At 46.5% G+C, this 19,164-nt stretch overlaps 1 protein-coding gene across 2 annotated transcripts in view; it reads left to right on the top strand.

Annotated features, from left to right (window-relative positions):
- The window catches only part of SLC13A3 (solute carrier family 13 member 3), a 92,891-nt gene that overhangs the window by 67,773 nt on the left and 5,954 nt on the right, over positions 1-19,164 (top strand). For both annotated transcript variants that reach the window (XM_067708319.1, XM_067708318.1), the window contains 4 exons: positions 75-170; positions 1,146-1,250; positions 5,594-5,691; positions 10,902-11,014. In XM_067708319.1, the coding sequence (XP_067564420.1) occupies positions 75-170; positions 1,146-1,250; positions 5,594-5,691; positions 10,902-11,014 (412 nt within the window). The remainder of the gene's footprint in view (positions 1-74; positions 171-1,145; positions 1,251-5,593; positions 5,692-10,901; positions 11,015-19,164) is intronic.

Genomic DNA, 19,164 nt, shown 5'->3' with positions numbered 1-19,164 from the left:
AGATGGTGGTGGGGTAGATGAGACGCCAGTTAGACTGCAGTGGCCACTCCTAACCTCCCCACTTTCTGTTTCAGGGGCTGGAGGAAGAAGAAATCTGAGATCAGAAGTGATGCAGAAAGTAGGGCTCGAGCCATGATTCAGGAGGAATTCCAGAACCTGGGGCCCATCAAGTACGTGGCACAGGGGTTCTCAGGGTGGGGAGAGAGCCAGGTACTAGACTTTCAAGACAGCTACCTCTTGACTTAATCCCTGACCCCCTTGGAGACTGAGTCCCAAGGGGATTTCAGGACCAACGGCCTGGGAGCCTAGAGATGGAGGGTAGGGAGATGACTTACACAGTCAGCTCTTGCCCTGTCGCTGGGGTAGATACCCTGAGGACCAGTAAGCCTCTCAGGTTGAACTTGGAGGGGGAACCTGTCACCTTTCCGCCTAATGCACACTTTCCTTCCTGGTTCATGGAATACCGGATGCTGCCTTGGGTGGCTTCCAGAAGCTTGTTTCGCTCATATTTCTAACGTAGTGAAAATAACTAAGAGTTAGCAGGCCTTCACACAAGGTCTGACTCTGCCACTAATTTTTTGTGTAGCCTTGGGCAAGGCACTAACCCTCTCTGGGCCCTGCTCCCTGATCTGTGAAATGGGCACATTGGGTAGATATTTGCTGCAACATTTAGGGATTCTCTCTTTCTGCCTCTGTCTACCGCTCTCTCCATGTCTGTCCCTCTCTGTGTCTGTCCCCCTCTGTATGTATGACTGTTCCTCTCTCTTTGCCTACCTCTCTGTTTCTGTCAGTTTCCTTTCTCTCTGCTTTTCCGACTCTGTCTCTGTTTCACTTCTTTCTCTCTCTGGATTGTCCCTAGGACTATGGGAAATTCCCAGCGGGAGTGATATGAATGGTTTGTGGGGAGGGGTGCCTGATGCTCAGGAAGGATCCTAGGGCAGCATGGGAGCCCCAGGAAAGGAATCACTTACACCTGGGACACCACTCCCCTCACTCTCGGGACCACCTGGGGAGTGAACTACTTCCAGCTTTCAGAGGTAGGGCCTGGCCCAGTCACACCCAGTGGGCCCCTGCCTGAGGGCTTCCTGTGCTGTGGTCCAGCCACAGCCCACAGTCACAATGGTGTCTGCATCTCTGTGCCACAGGTTTGCCGAACAGGCCGTGTTCATCCTTTTCTGCATATTCGCCATCCTCCTCTTCTCCCGGGACCCGAAGTTCATCCCTGGCTGGGCCAGCCTCTTCACCCCTGGGTGAGACTCTGGGGACCCATGGGATGGAGTCCAACAGGGAAGACTCGGGGCTGGGCCGCCGGAGCTGAGGAGGCAGTGTAGCTGGGGAGAACTGGGCTAGGTTTCCACCTCTCTTCCCATGTAATTATTAACAGTCCCTTCTTTTGCCCTCAAAAGAGTTTAGGTTTGGATGATAAAACATTTAGCGTCTCCTGTGTTAAGAGCTTTGCCTTTGGAATCAGACAGAACTGGGTTCGAATGCCAGCTCCGCCACTTACAAACTGTGCAACCCTGAACACGTCATTCATTCATTCATTCACTCAAACAACTTTTATCGAGCACCTATTTTTGGTTAAACATTATGCCAGCAGCTGGGGACAGAGATAAAAACAAATAGACAACAAAATAACTGCAAATTGTAATGAGTGCTGTGAAAGAAGGAGTGAGAGGGTTATACTCTCAAAGAATGGACTGGGGGGCATTGACTTTGGATAGGTTCTGGAAAGAACCAAAGTTTAGGAAGAGTAAAAATTAGAGACACACTGGGAATATCTACTAAAAGCCTGAGGTGGAAATCAACATTTGAAGAACTGAAAGAAGCCCAGTGTAACCAGAGCCTGGTGGGAGGGAGGAAAATTGGCAGACATGTGACTGGAAGGGCAGGTGAGGACCAGACCATGAAGGGTCTTGTTGGATATGCTAAGAGTTTTGGTCTTGTTTTTTTTTTTTTAATGGGAGATCAGTAGCAAGCTATTGGAGGGTTTTAAGGTACTTAATCTCTCTCTGCCTCAGCGTTCTCATCTGTAAAATGGTATTGTAAATAGTCCAATTCTCATTGAATTGTTCTAAGGAGCAGTGAGTTAATACATGTCAAGTGATTAGACTGGCACCTAGAAAGAGCTCAATCACATGTTAGCTGTATTTATTAGGGAATGGATAGTGGGGGCAAAATATAGGTGGGGAGAACAGTTAGGAGCTATAGCACCACCTAGATGACCCCAGCGGTCGTCAAACCAAGGCTCATGGACCAAATCTGGTCCACCGCTTGTTTTTGAATTTTTTTTAATGTTTTTAAGTGGCTAGGGGAAACATTTTGTGGCACATGAACATTATATGAAATTCAAATTTCAGTATCTACAAATAAAGTTTTATTGGAACACAGCCACACCTATTCATTTACGTATTGTCTGTGGCTGTTTTCATATTGTGTGCCCTTTATAGGAGATGTTTACTGAACCCTGGTTGAGGATGAAAGCTTCGATGGCTTGAATGAAAGTGGGGGCAATGGAGATGGAGCAGACAAGATATATTTCAAAGTTGGAAATGATAGGACTTGCTACTGGGTGGGATTTGGGGGCATGAGGGAAAAGAGTACCTGCATAGGTGGGTAGTTGGAGAATAACATTTCTTTAGGGGGTTGGGGGCGGCTTATCAACAATTCCATTTTGCAGTTGTTTTAGACGTGTCAAGTCTAGAATGCCTTTCAAATACTGCAAAGGGTAGTTGGATGCGCAAGCCTGAAGCTCAGAGGAGTCAGGTTGAAGATATAAATCCGGGGGTCACCATATAAATTTCCAATTTAAATCCCTAGGAATTGATGGGCTCAGCCAGGGAAAGCATATAGGAGCGTAGAGAAGACTCTGAGGAACCCCAACGTTTAGGAGCTGGGTAGAGAAAGATCCCATTAGAGAAAATGGAGAAGAAGCAGTCCGCGAGGTAGGGGGAAAACACTGGAGCAACGGACTAGCGCAGGTCAAGAGAGGGCAGTGTTTAAGGAAAGAGTGAGTGGGCAAATGTGTCAAATTCTGGTGTGAGTTAGAACACGATTAGATGGAAGATACGTCCTCTGGATTTGGTGAGCTCTGATGATTTTGATCGGCACCATCCAATAGAGATGTTATGTGAACCACAAATGTGATTTTAAATTTTTTAGTAGTCACATAAAAAAGTAAAAAAAACCCAAACAGATGAAATTAATTTGAATAATGTATTTTATTTAACACTATATCATTTCAATATGTAATCCATATAATAAATTATTGTTGAGCTATTTTACATCATTTTTTCCACACTAAATCTTCAAAATCTGATGTGTGCTTTACACTTGCCACATTTAGTCTTGTCACATTTCAAGTGTCCAGTAGACACATGTGGCTCATGGTGACCATACTGGATAGAGCAGCCCTACACACTTCACCCTCTGAGCCTCACACTCCCCCCACCCCTGGTAAAATGGGGGATACACGTTCCAATTTCATGAGGGTTCTTAAGAGGAAGAAACAATATAATATCATGGAGCCAAAAGAAGTGGCTCTTATTACCATTCTTTTATTTTTCCAAAATGTAGGTACTTTGGGTTTTTTTTCAAATGAAATCTGGTGTTATAAACATTCCAACAATAGTGAAAGTCACTTAGAACCTCAGTCTGCAGTTCTGATGTATGTCTTTTTTCTGACTTAAAAAATGCCTGTCTGGGAACTGTTCTACATCGTGATCGCATTGGTGGTTATAGGACCGTATACATTAGTCAAAACTCATTGAACTATATCCTTAAAATGAGTGCATTTTATGGCATGTTAATTATACCTCAATACAACTAATTTTAAAACACATGCAAACTCACTAAAAAGAATCCTAGCAAACACAAGAATTTTTTAAACAGAAATGTGATTACAGTAAACATAGTATTTGTTGTTTTTTTTAACTTTTTATTGTATATTGGAGTAGAGTTGATTAACAATGTTGTGATAGTTTCAGGTGTACAGCAAAGTGATTCAGTTATACATATACATGAAACATAGTATTTGTGATCCGCTTTTTTCTTTGTTGTTTAGTTACAAAATTATGCTCATTATAAAAAACTCAAACAATGCTAAATTGAAAAAGTAAAAGTTAGTTTTCCTTCATTCCCCAGAGATTATCACAATTAACAGTTTGGTGTATAACATTTCAGATACACACACACAACCCATATTAATATATACACACATACATATATGTTTACATATAACAAAAAATTGGAAAATACAATAATATGATCATAGACAACCTGCTATTTCTGACCCACTTCATTCTTTTTAAACAGTGCATTGTAGTCTATAGAATGGGCGCATCTTAATTTAACCAATTAAATCCTTTTTGGATCGTGTCCAATACTGCAGATAAAAACTTGCTTTTTTTTTTTAATTTACAAGGTAACTTGGTTGTATTTCCATGTCAAATGTAACAATTGATAATATCTTTTATCCTTTTTTTGAACAGCTGAGGGGTATTTCATTATATATATTGTAATACACAGTGTATTTAAACATGTCCCTACTAAAAATCCTCCATTTTTTTCTAATCTTATCAATAATGAACATCCCGGTACATAATCTGTGTACAAGAGCCCAATTATTTCCTGAGGATAAATTCCTAGAGGTACAGCAGCTGGATTAAGGGGTATTCACATGTAAAGTTTTGAAATGTATTGCCAGCATGTGTTTCTCAACATCCTCATTAGATATTATCGCCCTGTTCACGTTTTGCCTGTCTGTTAGCATGTGTTTTGATCTGTATTTCTCTATTACAGTGATATTGACCATCTTTTCCAGTTTCTTGGCTGTTTGAATACTTAGTCCCAAATATGTGGGCTGAAAGCCCTTTTGTTGGCACTTGGCTCTGTGCCTCATTGAACTTGGAGCCAGATATATCTGAGTTCAAGGCCATCTCCTCTACAGACTATGGTCTGGCCCTGAGCAAGTTGCTATTGCTCTTTGAGCCTCAGATTCCTCATCTGAAATGGAAGATGCCTGCCCTCAAGGGCTGTTTCTGAGACTTCTGTGGGCTTAACGTCTCCATAGGACATGTTGTGGATCCTTGGAAGGTGGTAGTGAGGTTTTGAGGGGCTATGAGGTGGGCTCCATCTGAGCTCTGCTGGTGTGAATGGGCTGCCTCTCCATGTACTAAGCTGCCCAGCCCAGGAGGAATGCAAGCAGGAGCTGAACAAATACATACAGGACTGTTACAGGAGCCCCGGTTATGGTGACGCATGGGGGTACCATAGACCCCAACCTTCTGTGGCTCTCAGATTCTCCCCTCTTTGATCAAGTCCCTCTTCCTAGGGTCCTTGAAGTGGGAGGATAAACATTTGTTTGGCTCAAGCAGAGTCTAAATGCCCCAGGGAGCAGTGGATAAAGAGCTTCTGCATCCGTGGGTGGTTGCATCCCTGCTGATTGCAGTGCAGAACAGAATCCGGTGGCCGCCGACAGTGTTCCCTTCACGGTGGGCCTAATTCCCTTCGACAGATCCTCATTTGCAAATCTGCCAAACCTTGGCCTGCTGAGATGCCCAGGGTCACATGCTCTGGGGCCTTGTCATTGTAGGTTTATTTCTGATGCTGTCACTGGCGTGTCCATTGTCACCGTCTTGTTCTTCTTCCCGTCCCAAAAGCCATCTCTCAAGTGGTGGTTTGACTTTAAAGGTAAGGTGGGCAAGGCTGGGGTGTCGGTGGCCTGGAGCGTGGTAATCAGTGGCCTGAAGGTGGACTGACAGCCCTATTGTACCAATCACGTGGTGCTGCTTCTTCCCTTGCCCTGTCTGAGCATTTACCACGTCTGGGTACTCAGTGCTGCCAGAGGTGACAGTCCAGGGCAGGGATTAGCAATTATAGGCCATGGGCCAAATCCAGCTGGCTGGCTGTGCTTATACCGCCTGTGAGCTAAGAATAATGGCTTTCACATTCTTAAAATGGTTGAAAAGAATCAAAAGAAAAATATTTCATGACTCGTGAACGTGGCATGCAATTCAAATTTGTGTCCACAAACAAAATGTTTTTAATTTCTTCAATAAGAGGTTTGTGGACATCTATTAATATTTTCTTTAGTCATATAAGTACCTATACAGTAGCCTCGACTTTGCCCAGAAAAACTCTGGGCCCAAAGCAGGAGTTGCAAGTCAGTTGCCTAAGGGCCCGGAGATGAAAACCTCAAGCTGGGTTTAAATGGATAGCAAGTGGTGGGGGAACTGAGGCAAAACTGGCTATAGGCATTCAAATTCAGCCTCGGGGAATCACTGAGCCCTCCACACCAACCTGCCTGTAGGCTGGCCTTCAGATCACCAATCTGTGACCCCACCGGAATTCCAGCCGGTGTCTGCAGAAGAAGGTGCCAACGCCTGCCACCTGTGACAGAGGCTGTGACTGGCCCATCTCCATCTGGGGTAGTGGGATGAGCTCTGGACCAGGAGTCAGGAACTAGGAGGTCATAATCCAACTATCTTCTATTGTTGGAAAACAATAGCGTATTACACAGGACAGCTCCGGTTTCCAGGAGGAGTGGGGTTTTGTGTGTGTGCAGTGCGGCGTACAGACCAGTAGGGAGCCGATTTCCCAGGGGCGCACAGACTGTAGCAGAGCTGGACCTCGAGGAGGCTTAGGCTGTGGCCCCTGAGGCTCTGCCACTGAACGGGATTCAGTTTTTCTCTTCCTCTCTGCTTCTCTGTCTGTGGCCAGCCAGCTTTCCTCACCATCCACTCTCGGTATCATTTCTTGGTCCGTTCAGAGTTTCTACTGCTTCTGAGTTGTGGCATCTCGGTGGCTTTTTCTTCATCCGAGTTCCCGCTTCATTGTAACTGCTGTTCCCTTGTGGGGTAGTGCCCTTTCCCTCACAGTACCTAATCCCACTGCTCCGGCTACTTCCTGCCTCCTGTTTCTGTCTCTCGAAGCATGGAGTCCCACACACCTTCTGCTTCCTCGTAGCAGCTACTCTCTTAAAGGCTTTGCTCCGTCTCCGGGTGTGTCTGCTCCCTCCAGCCACTGCCCCCTCACAGTACCTTTTTCCTCACACGTTCTGCTTCCTCGGAACTCAGCCCGCTCACGGCCTCCATATCACCCGGCCCTCTCTCTCTGTCCGCTCTCGCATCTTCAGTTATCACTTCTCTTCACCGAGTTGTCTCTCTACTTCCTACTGATGCCTCTGAGTCAAAAACTGCTTGGTCCAGCTTGTTCTTATAAAAGCAGATCTCTTCCTACTGTGTCACCTCGTGGCCTCATAGTTTCCTGGCCAGCCTGTGGCCTGGCTGCTCTAGATCAGGTGCCCAGCCATGGTTCTGTCACCTGTGGGTGGGCTCATAAGGCCCAGAGCTTCCTCTCAGCTGGGACTGTGGGGAGGGCACTATGGCATACATGTGCGGAATCCCAGCTCTGTTACGAATTTGCTGGGTGACCTTGAGAAAGTTCCTGTACCCTCTGGGCCTTGCTTTCCCAGTTAGGAAGTGAGTGGGGCCCTTAGTCACTTTTCACCCCTGGCTTTAGCCAGGTGTTCTCTAGGACATGTCCAAACGCAAACGCCACATAACATTTTTGTGTGCCGCTGATTGGATGCAGGAGAATGTGTTTGGTGAAACTTGGCCCTCCCTGTCCATCTCTCCTTTCACATTTTTGAAACAGAGGACAGTTTCTGTATTACAAGGAAAACAGCAGCAGAGGATGATGGTAATTGGCAAGACCTTCAGTGTCAGAGCCTGGTGGGATCTGTGGAAAACAGCCAAGCCAACGTCCAAATAAAGGGAGCAGCTGTTACTCAGTCTCCCTGACTGTCCCCGTGTAGGAAGCACGACTAGTTTTGCCAGATTTGCTGATTTTTTAAGAGAAGCAAAGAATCTGGAATTTATGAAATCTCCCTGATTTTAAACTTTGGCAGCTAACACTGGAAAACGAATACTATGTGGGCCCATCCAGTAGTGTTAAAACACATCTCTAGGTTGGATCCGGCCCATGGAGTGTAGCATCCTGCCTCAGCTGAGGGTTCTTTAAACTGGAGTTTTCAGTGTTGCCCAGTGGGTGGGGAGAGGGAATTCCACCCACACTGCCCATCCTTCGGCAACCAGTGGGCCCGTGCAGACTTGGCCGAAATGATGCTTTCTAGTACTCAACACCCATGTCTTACAGGCAGCCTTAGAGAGTGGTCAGTCAGTTTCCATGGAGAGAAAGTGACTTGATCAAGGTCACACAGCTAGTTAAAAAGAGACAGGAGGTGGAACCCAGACATCCAAGCCAACCTTGATTTTCTTATCTTACCCACTGTCTTCCATTCTTCTATGGATCTGAGTTGCACTTGCAACTCCCTTTATGGTCACTCAGCAAGTATTGATGCCCTGCCTACTATGTGCCAGGCACTGTGCTTGTGGTTGACGATGATGATGATGACGACGATGTTGATGATGATGATGACGATGTTGAGGATGATGACGATGTTGTTGATGATGACAACGATGTTGATGATGATGACGATGTTGTTGATGATGATGATGACGATGTTGTTGATGATGACGATGTTGATGATGATGACGATGTTGTTGATGATGACGACAATGTTGATGATGATGACGATGTTGATGATGATGATGACGATGTTGTTGATGATGATGACAATGATGTGGATGGTGATGTGGACGGTGAGGAGGAGGAAGAGGAGGTGGAGGGTGTCGTTGAGGAGGAGGAGGAAGATGGCCACCATGTGGTTGATGACAGCTTCCATTTCCTCTTTGCCCAAAAAGCTCTTCCTCCAGATATCTCCAGAGAAGCCTTCTCTGACTACACCATCTATTAAAAGCACCCCTCCTTTGTCACTCTGTCCCTTTCCTGTATTTTCTTTTTCTTCATAGCACATACAGTGTCCCAACATTATACATTTATTGATTTATCACCTGCCTCACTTATTGGAATATAAGTTTTCCAGTGGGCGGGGTTTTCTCTGTTTTCACCACTCCCATATCCGCAGTGTCTAGAAGAGTGCTTGACACATGGTAGGTCCCCAATATACACTTGTTAAATAAATGACCGAGGACGTGCTCTGGGCCACATCCTGGGCTGAGCCCTTTGCATACATGGGCCCGTGTCATCTTCCCAGCTGGTCTCTGAGAAGGTACTGCTGCTCCCTTTCGCAGATAAGGACACTGAGCCTCAGAGAGGCAGAGCCACTAGCCCAAGTCACATAGCCGAACGGCAGAGCCAGGATTGAATTCTTTCTAGTTCAACCTCAAAGCCTGTGCCTTCAGCTCCTGCTCTAGAAGGCAGCTGGCATAACGTGGAAGTGAGAAATTTAGACAGTTAGAGGCTGCACGTATGAGAAATAGTGGCAAGGGCATGGTTGGATGGGAAAATAATAAAGGCAATAACAGCTAACGTTAATTGCCATTACCATATGGTGAGCAGTCTTATAAGCACTCACCACTTAACTCACTTCACCTGCATTATGTTAAACTCATCTCAGGGCCTTCAGCCTCCCCTGTCTGGCCCTGAAAAGTGAGTCACTTTACTTTTTCAGACCTTGGCTGTGTCTTTAATGAAATGCTATTTTATTGCCTGAAGGCAGAGGGCTGGGCCTCCTGACACCTCCAGCTGCCTCTTCGAGTTCTGGGCTTAAATCATACATTGTGTTTGGCCCAAGAATCCCCTGGCGGTGTGTGACGTCAGAACCGCCTGGGTACACCCAAGGGCTGCAAATTATCTAGGGGAGGGCCTTTATTAAGTAGCTTTGATTGTCTTTATTATCCAATTATTAACTTTTGTTTTAGAAAACCACGGTGTACAATTTTGAAAAACACTGAAAAGGGGAAACAAAATATCAATGGGTACTAAACCAGGAACTGTCCTGATAGAGGGCGAACTGCTGTGAATGGGCCAGACCCATCCTCCTCCAGAGAGGCCGCTGGCAGCCCGCGGTGAAGAGTGCCAGTTCAGGAGTGCTTATTCGGCACCAGGCACTGGGCTGTGTGAGTTGAATATATTATTCGACAAGTACTTATGGAGTGACTTCCAGGTGTCGGTCAGGGACACTGGGATACGGCTGCAAACTCACCAGAAACGTCCCTCCACTCACAGCTCCCTCGTTGCTTCATCAGTGCCCACGAGAACCCCCAGGTACGATTATTGTGTCGGGTACTGGCTGAGGATATGGGGGCTTAGAGGCAAGGTCACGTTTCAAGGACACACAGGGAGCCAGGGTCCAGGAGGATGCTCTCAATGCAGGGATGACAAACTATAGCCCGTGGGCCAAATCGGGCTGCCACCCACTCTGTCAATAGAATTTCATGGAAACACTGCCGCACCCACGTGTCCGTTTTGTCTGTGGCGCTTTCATGCTACCGTGGCAGCCTTGCTGCAACAAGGCCTGCAAAGCCTAAATTAGTCACTCTCCAACTCGCTACGGAAGACATTTGCCGACCCCTTGTTCTAACTCCTGCAGACGTGGCTGCTTCTGAAGAAATACAAATCATCCTGTACTCCCGTGGACCAAACATTCCCTTGGTTTCTATTCTCCTGCATTTCCTTCCTCTTTTTTCCCTCCCTGTACACCTTCAGTTACAAAGAGGGCCTTTTCTCTTGTAAATGAGAGTGAAAATAGTACTTACCCAGAGGGGCTTGTCACGAGATTTAAAGGACGTTCTGCGTGTGGACTGCCCAGTTCCAGAAGATTCTCAAGCTGCATTCTGAGTAGAGCAGACGCCCCAAATCAGACGCTAGAGCCAGATTGTGGCTTCCTGGAGACCCCTGAGTGTCCCCACCAAGATGGGGCTGCTGGGGCCGGTATCTCCTCCTCCGGCTGACTGTCCTGAATGTGTGTTGGGTCCCCTCCCTGCCCGGAGGGGAAGGGTGTCCCCTCCCAGGCTAAGTGTCTTCTCTCTGCCCAGCTCCCAACACAGAGACAGAGCCCTTGTTGACATGGAAGAAGGCTCAGGACACGGTGCCCTGGAACATCATCCTTCTCCTGGGAGGGGGCTTCGCCATGGCCAAAGGCTGTGAGGTAAGAGCAGCAGGCAGGCTGCAGCCTGGGGAGGTGAGTGCCGGTCCCGGGGCAGCCGCAGGTGCAAAAGCAGAGGCAGCAGACTACACGGGCCCCGCGGGCACCACAGATTCCCCATCTGCCACATGAGGGTCATCGTAGTTGACACCTCACAGCTCCCTGCTGTGCCTGGCGCTGCCCAGAAAGAGAGAGAAAAGGTACGATGTAGAATCTCAAGGAGCTTGCAATGAGCATTACACTAGTACTACTACTAATATGACTAGAGGGTCCTGTGGGCACAGAGGAGTCACACCCTAGCAGGCTCACCCTGTACCAGGCACTGTTCAACGTGCTTTACACATATCTCATTTAAACTTCCCAGCAAGCCTATGAGATAGATGCCATCGTTATCCCCATTCTATAGATTAGGAAACTGAGGCGCAGGGAGGTAAAGTAACTTGCCTGAAGCCACACAGCTATGTACTCAGGATAAGAATCCAGGTAGTTTGGCTCTAGAGCCTATGCTCTTGACCGCTATGTTAGGTGTTGTGAATATTAATTACTTGGTGTTACTATTAATGTTATTCTAGCGGGCTCTGTGAGCACAGGAGCAGAGCCGGGACTAGACTGAGGGGAGTGAGGCACTGACAGAGCAGAATTTCCGGAGGCACGCAGTCTCAGCACAGCCAGCCCTGCTCAGAGGAAGTGCAGCTTCAGTGTCCAACATGTGTCATAACATATTATCTCATTGAATCCTCACACTGGCTCTCAGGGTTGGGGAATATTTATTTATTTTTATTTTTGGCCGTGTTGGGTCTTCGTTGCTGCACGCAGGCTTTCTCTAGTTGCAGCGAGCGGGGGCTACTCTTTGTTGCGGTGTGCAGGCTTCTCATCGCGGTGGCTTCTCTTGTTGTGGAGCACGGGATCTAGGTGCGTGGGCTCAGTAGTTGTGGCTCATGGGCTCTAGAGCGCAGGCTCAGTAGTTGTGGCACACAGGCTTAGTTGCTCTGCAGCATGTGGGATCTTCCCGGACCAGGGCTCGAACCCATGTCCCCTGCACTGGCAGGCGGATTCTTAACCACTGCGCCACCAGGGAAGTCCCGGGAATATTTTTATACCCATTTTCCAGGTAGAAAAACCGAGGCCTGGAAAAATGAAGCAATTCTCTTAAGGTCATACAGTTGCCCTCTGCTTAAGGGGTGGGGTTCGAACTCCAGTCCATCTGATTTCAGAGTCCAGCCTGCTAACGGCTCTGTCTTGAGAACTTCCCAAGTGCCAGGCACCTCAGGAAGCACTTTGCAAATACTGACTCTGTTAATCTTCAAAGACACAGTTGAAGTAGATACTGTTGCTGTCCTCATTTCCAAGATGAGGAAATGGAGGCAACTCGAGGCTAAACAAGTTGCTTACTTTTGTGCAGCCAGAAGGCAGAGCTGGGATTTGAACCCACAGCTCATGAAGCTGGGCCCCACCCCACCCCCCTAAATTTCTCCATGTAAGCCGAGGTATGAGAGGCCACAGCCAGTTAAGGGTCAAATGGGAAATTAAGGTAAAGGAAACCTGAAATGACTTCTCAAATTGCTTACTTTTTAAAATTCGGTTTTGTGTTTGCACGGCAGAAATAGAGACACAGATGTAGAGGACAAACGTATGGCCACCAAGGGGGTAAAGTGGGGTGGGAGGGTGAGAGTGGTGGGATGAATTGGGAGATTGGGATTGACATATATACACTAATATGTATAAAATAGATAACTAATAAGAACCTGCTGTATAAAAATAAATTCAAAAAAAAAGAAAGGAAAATTCAGTTTTTTTAAAAATTTATTTTATTGAAATAAAGTTGATTTACAATGCTGTGTTAGTTTCTGCTGTACAGCAAATTGATTGTTTTATATATATATACACATTCATTTTCAAATTCTTTCCATTATGGTTTATTACTGGATATTGAATATAGTTCCTTATGCTATACAGTAGGACCTTGTTGTTTATCCATTCTCTATATAATAATTTGCATCTTCTAATCCTAACCTCCCAATCCATCCTTCCACCACCCCTCTCCCCCTTGGCAACAAGTCTGTTCTCTATGTCTGTGAGTCTGTTTCTGTTTTGTAAATAAGTTCCTTGTGTGTCATATTTTAGATTCCAAATATAAGTGATACCATACGATATTTGTCTTTCTCTTTCTGACTTCCTTCACTTAGCATGATAATCTCTAGGTCCATCCATGTTGCTGCAAATGGCATTATAAAATTCAGTTTTAATTATCAGTTTCAAATAGTGTTACGGAAACCCAGGCTTGGGATCTGAGTACTTGGATTCAAATCCGAGCTATCCTACTCCTTGCTGGGGCCCTTTAGGCAAGTTCCTTAACTCCTCTGGGCACCAGTTTTCTCAGCTATGAATGGGCTTGAAGTTCTTACTCTATGGGGTTGTTGGGAGTAATTAAAGAAGAGAGTAAATGAAGGGATACACCGCTAATAGGAGCCAAGAGCTCCCTGTGTGTTCTCTCGAAACACTCACTCCATGGTGATTGCGGGTTCAGCTTCCAGGAGGCTGACTCTGAGGCGGGGATTAGTGAGCAGGCATTAGGCTGTGCCCTGTGAAAGGGAGGGAAGGAAGCAGGAGAGGTGGGGAGACTCCGCCCCAGGAGTGGTATAACCTCGGGCAGGACAACTTCCGGTCTGAGCCGGTCCCTCAGGGGCTGACAGTGAAGGCCGTCTGCTGCCTGCACTCCCTGCGCTGGGACAAAAGGCCTTCAGAGTCCCGAGAGCGGAACCATCACGCTATGGACCCCACACCAAGGCCACACTGAAGGGGGACCGGGGGGCACATCCAGCTTCTCTACATAGCTACTCTTTTTATGTGAAATGTGTTTTTATTTTGTTCATTTTTTTCAATAAATGACACATACAAAGGTACAGACTTCAAAAGGAACAAAAAGATGGATGAACAAAAGTACTGTCTTTGTCTCCATTTTAGGAATCCTGAGGACCAGAGAGGTTAAGTGACTCATGCTAGGGAACACAGCTCATAGGTAACAGAGCTGGGCTTTGAACTTGCATCTGTCTGACTCTTCTCACTATTGCCTCCTACTGGGGATGTATCAGGGAAGGCTTCTGGGAGGAAGTGGCATGTTAGCCATGGCCTTGAGGAGGCCATGCAATGCAACGGTAGAAAGCATGGGTGGTGGACCCAGACCATCTGGGTTGGAGTCAATCTTTCACCTCTGAGCTGTGTGCCTCCATTTCCTAAATCTGTAAAATGGGCATAATAATGGTGCCCATCTCATAGAGTTGTTACACTTATTAAGTGAATTAATACATGTGGAGAACTTAGAACATAGCCAGACATGGTTGTTTATTATGATTAGATATTATGGAAAAGGGGAGGTTCTTGCCCTGAGCAACTCGGTGGAAATGATGCCATTTATCGAGATGATATGAACCTCGCCTCACGCTGAGCCTGACCTGCACCCCAAAGGCTTCTCCAAGCTCAGGGAGTGGTGGACAAAGACTGGCTCTCAGTGGGCCTGGCTGCAGGACCGCTGAGCATGCCGGGAGGCCAGTCTGGCTCCTGGCCCAGCCTTGGGCAGCTGGCCGCGGTTTCTATTCAAAAAGGACTTTGTGTGACAGCTGCTCCCTCCCCCAACCCCTGCTCGTACCATCCCCCCCACAGGCGGCCTGCTGCAGGAGGGACCAGAGTGCTCAGGGCATGTCCTGCTTCCTAGCCCTGCCCAGTGCCCTCGCCAGGTCACAGCCAGGCCTCTTGGGGCTTAGAGGCCTTTGCACTGGGACTGGACTCCCACCTGCTGGTTCTGAAGGGCTGGAAGCAGATCCCAGTGCTTGCTCTGAGCTTGACCACTTGATGTCCTCACTGCAGGTTTCTCCTGCTGCAAAACTGCCCATATAATTAGACTCTAGTCTGATGGCTTGACTTGGCCTACACACGACAGCCCCTTCCTACCTTCCTGATGTCAGCTCTTACCTCTATCCCCTCGTGGGCTCCCCTCCAGTCCCATTGGCCCCTTAAAGTTCCTCAACCACACGATTCATTTGCACCCCAGGACCTTTGCATCTGCTTACTCTCTGCCAAATGCTCTTGCCTGAGATCTCTGTGTCCTTACCCTCAGGTCTCGGCTCCAAGGTCACGTCCTCAGAGAGACCATCCCTGACCACCCTGTCTAAAGCAGCATCTGCCCTTCACAGTCACTCTCCCTCTTATCACCCCACTTATTTCCTTTACACCATACCTACCCCCAAGTTATCCTGTTCATTTGTTTGTTTATTGGCATCTCTGTTACTAGAATGTAAGCTCCACAAGGGCAGGGACCATACCTGTCTTATCCCTTGCTGTTCTAAGCATCTAGAAAAGTCCTAGTACATAACATGACCGTGTAATAAATATTTGTTGGACAAGACCTACAATATGGGCTGTTTTGAGGACTGATGACATGATGGATGGCAAGTACCTAGCAGAGGGCTGACACAGACCAGGTGTTAAAACCAGCAGCCTATGTCAACCTCACCACTTTCCTTGTTATTATAATTTTACTGTCTCATAAAAAAAGGTCTTATTCTGACACCTTCACTTATATCTCTTTTAATCTCTACCCACAATAAACTTATCTACAAATATATTCAGTGATACAAGCTTGGTATTAAATCAGAGTGGAACAGACCCTATAGGCAAGTAGAAACGTGTATTCTCCTGAATCCCTCATTTCCTGCTGGAGAGTTATCTTATTATTATTGTTGTTGCTGTTGTTGTTATTTTATTGACAAGGTAGACTGATGAAGTAAGAGCCAGATCCTGGGCTCAAAATTCCAAACTTAATTGACTTATCTGGGCAAATCACAACCTCTTTGTGCCTCAGTTTCTTCAACCATAAAATACAGATAATTATACTACTTACTTCATGGAGTTGTTTCGAAGATTAATAAGTTAACATTAACAAAATACTTAGAAGAGTGCCCAGCACAGAGTGAGCACTATATTAAGTGTTTGTTAAGTTAAATAAATAATAATAAGCTCTATTCAGTACTTACTGTATAGAGGAATCGTTTCTACCTGTACTCATTTAAGCCTCACCACAACCCCTTGAAGAAATCAAGGAACAGAGATGTTCATTAATTTGCCCAATGCCACACAGCTTGTAAGTATTACAGTGGTTTGAATGTTCACACATGTGCGTAAAGTCTTCCTCCTTTCCTTTAATCAAATTGACTGGCTCTCTCTACGTAAGAATTCTTATACAGAGCTGTACACACACAGCTGAGCCTATTGTGTTTTATGAGGATTTTAAAGAGATTTTCAAGGGTTTTCTATTGAGATTTCAACTTTTTAAAAAAGAATTATTTATTATTTATTTATGGCTGCGTTGGGTCTTCATGGCTGCGTTGGGTCTTCATTGCTGCGCGCGGGCTTTCTCTAGTCGCAGCGAGCGGGGGCTACTACTCTTCGTTGCGGTGCGCGGGCTTCTCATTGCGGTGGCTTCCCTTGTTGCAGAGCCGGGCTCTAGGCGCACGGGCTCAGTAGTCGTGGCTCACAGGCTCTAGATCGCAGGCTCAGTAGTTGTGGCTGGCGGCTCTAGAGCGCATGCTCAGTAGTTGTGGCACACGGACTTAAGTTGCTCCGCGGCATGTGGGATCTTCCCGGACCAGTGATCGAACCCGTGTCCCCTGCATTGGCAGGCGGATTCTTATCCACTGCGCCACCAGGGAAATCCCAGAGATTTTAACTTTAAACATTCCACTTGTACCATAACACCCTCCTTTAAGATCTGACCCTACTATATGTCAGAGAGATCAGGGAGAGAGGACCTCCTGGAACTGGGAAAGGAGGAGGAAGAGGGGGCAGCTCAGCCTCTCCCTCCCATCCTGCGATGTGGCCTCAGGTACCTCTTGGCAACTGTGGGGGCTATAAGGAGCACAGTTTGACAACCACAGCCTGGGGCAATTTCTGAGTGTTCCGCCACCTCTGACATCTCGTGACTTGATGCCACTAATGGCAGCTGGCATGTTTTGGACACTTGCCCGGTGCCCAAGCACTTTTCTAAGTGCTTTACAGATTAGCTCCTTTTATCCCAACAATAACCCTCTGGGACAGGGACTGGTACATCTCAGTTTACAGAAAAGGAAGTGAGGCACAGAGAGGTTAAGTTACTTGCCCAGGATGACACAGCTAGAATGGATTAAGGTGGGGGGACAAACTTAATCTGATTCCAGAGCCCTTGTCCTCACCCCCTGGGCATGCTGCCTCTGACCTTGCCTGTTGTTGGTCCTGGAGTCCCTGGGAAAACCATGTGGCTGTGTGTTTCCAAGGAAACAGAGCTTCTGATTCGAAGGGAATGGGAAAGGGCAGGTGAAGCCCGTTCGAGTCCCCTTGAGAGCAGCTGGGGGGTCTCCTCTCTCTGGAAGCTGCCAGGCCTCCCTCCGGCTACGGAAGCTGAGCCAGGGCCCTGAGTGGCTGCTGGGACGCTGGCTGGAAACCTGGCACCAAGAGGCCCGGCTACAGGGAAGCTCTTGGCTTCTCATTCATCCAATTCATTAATATTCCCTCTCTCCAGCCGCTCTCCATTTAATTGCACACACGCTGTCGGTCTCTTTGCCAGAGCTGTGGCCTCTGGGAAAAACTAGTGGACCCATTTTTCCCTGCAGTGTTCCCTGGGCCAGAGGAGGGGCTGGGGCTCGACTCTGCCATATACTATAATTTCTAAGCTATCAAACAGTGCAGATATGAAAGAAGCACCTTAATTTTATAAGGTCTCTTCTAGGGAAAACTAGCATGTATTATTCATTCCTTGAAGGTAACTTTTAAGTCATATCGTAGCGACAGATGTATTATTTTATTTATGTAAAAACAGAATACTGCATTCTAGAATCCACTATGAAAGCTTAATTTCTGGAATAAGCAGCAAATTTTCTATTAAATACAAAAGAGCATAAATTGTCTCCGATAAACCGGAGTTTGTTGGTACCAAAAGATACTGCGTAGACATACAAGTGTATGTCTACCATAAAAGGGCTATGGTAGACATACACTTGATTCTAAATGTTAGGGGTCTAATCCAACTCTGCCCTTGATCAGCTCCTAAGCCTACAGCTTTGTTATCTTTGTTAAGAAAACGACCTACAGGCAGCGCCCTTGCAGCTTTAATGAGATATTACTGCATGGCACCACCAGGGGGCAGCATCGAGCACAATTTTACATCAGTTTTTCCTCTTCGGGGTTTTAATGAAGGTGCATTGGATTCCGGGTTGTTAAGGATACATTTGAAGTGGTGAGGACAGAGGTGGGGGAGAGTATCATTATTAAATACTCGTAAGTACAGTAATGCCTGGAGAACTCAGCAGAGAGAGAGCTCGGAGGTAATTCTGCAGCGTTGGTGGCAGGTGTAGTCTGGAGCCAGGGAGGAGACAATCGACCTTGTCTTTTTTCTGTCCTGGAGGGCAGTGGTCCGCTCTGGGCACTGCCCTTCATTAAGAGGTGCAGTGACAGTCTGGTGTATCCAGTGGAGGGTGCCCAGTGACAAGGAACTTTGCAGGAGAATGTTAGTTTACTGACGTACGTGGCCCTGAGTGCAAAATACATCTTAGTCACTTTTTGGGGACCTAGAGCAAATCACAAAAACTTTGCCAAGTTAGGGTTCCTTCTCTGTAACACAGGGAGGAATGCTTACCTTGCTGGATGGTTGGGAAGAGTCAGGGAGGTAATGCAGGCAGGTGCCTGACACCCTGTAAAGCCTCAATGATGGTGATTCTTATGATAAGGAATAATGTGTTAATAATGTTAGTGTTTGTGGTACCATCATTGTAATACTCATTATAAATATCCTTATTATTGATAATCCTATTCATTGTGTTGTATTTGATATATATCTGACACGTTTCCTATTATATATGATATATATAATATCTTGTATATATTATATATTTGGTATGTATTAATACATAAAATTATAAAATTAATATTGAATATTTTGTATAAATGTGTTAATATTTTTGTAATTAGCAACCATCACTGGAGGAATGAGAAGATTTAGCATGCAGGGTCCAGTTCCCCTCTCCCACTCAAGTTTAGGGGGTCCCACAACCAAATGGATTATTTGGAGAACCAGATGGATTATTTGAGGATCCAGGGGTTTGGGCCCTGGGCCTGTAGAGTATGGA

This window comes from Pseudorca crassidens, chromosome 15 (assembly GCF_039906515.1).
Source record: "Pseudorca crassidens isolate mPseCra1 chromosome 15, mPseCra1.hap1, whole genome shotgun sequence".
Classification (NCBI taxonomy): domain Eukaryota; kingdom Metazoa; phylum Chordata; class Mammalia; order Artiodactyla; family Delphinidae; genus Pseudorca; species Pseudorca crassidens.
This window is presented reverse-complemented; position numbering and strand designations above follow the sequence as displayed.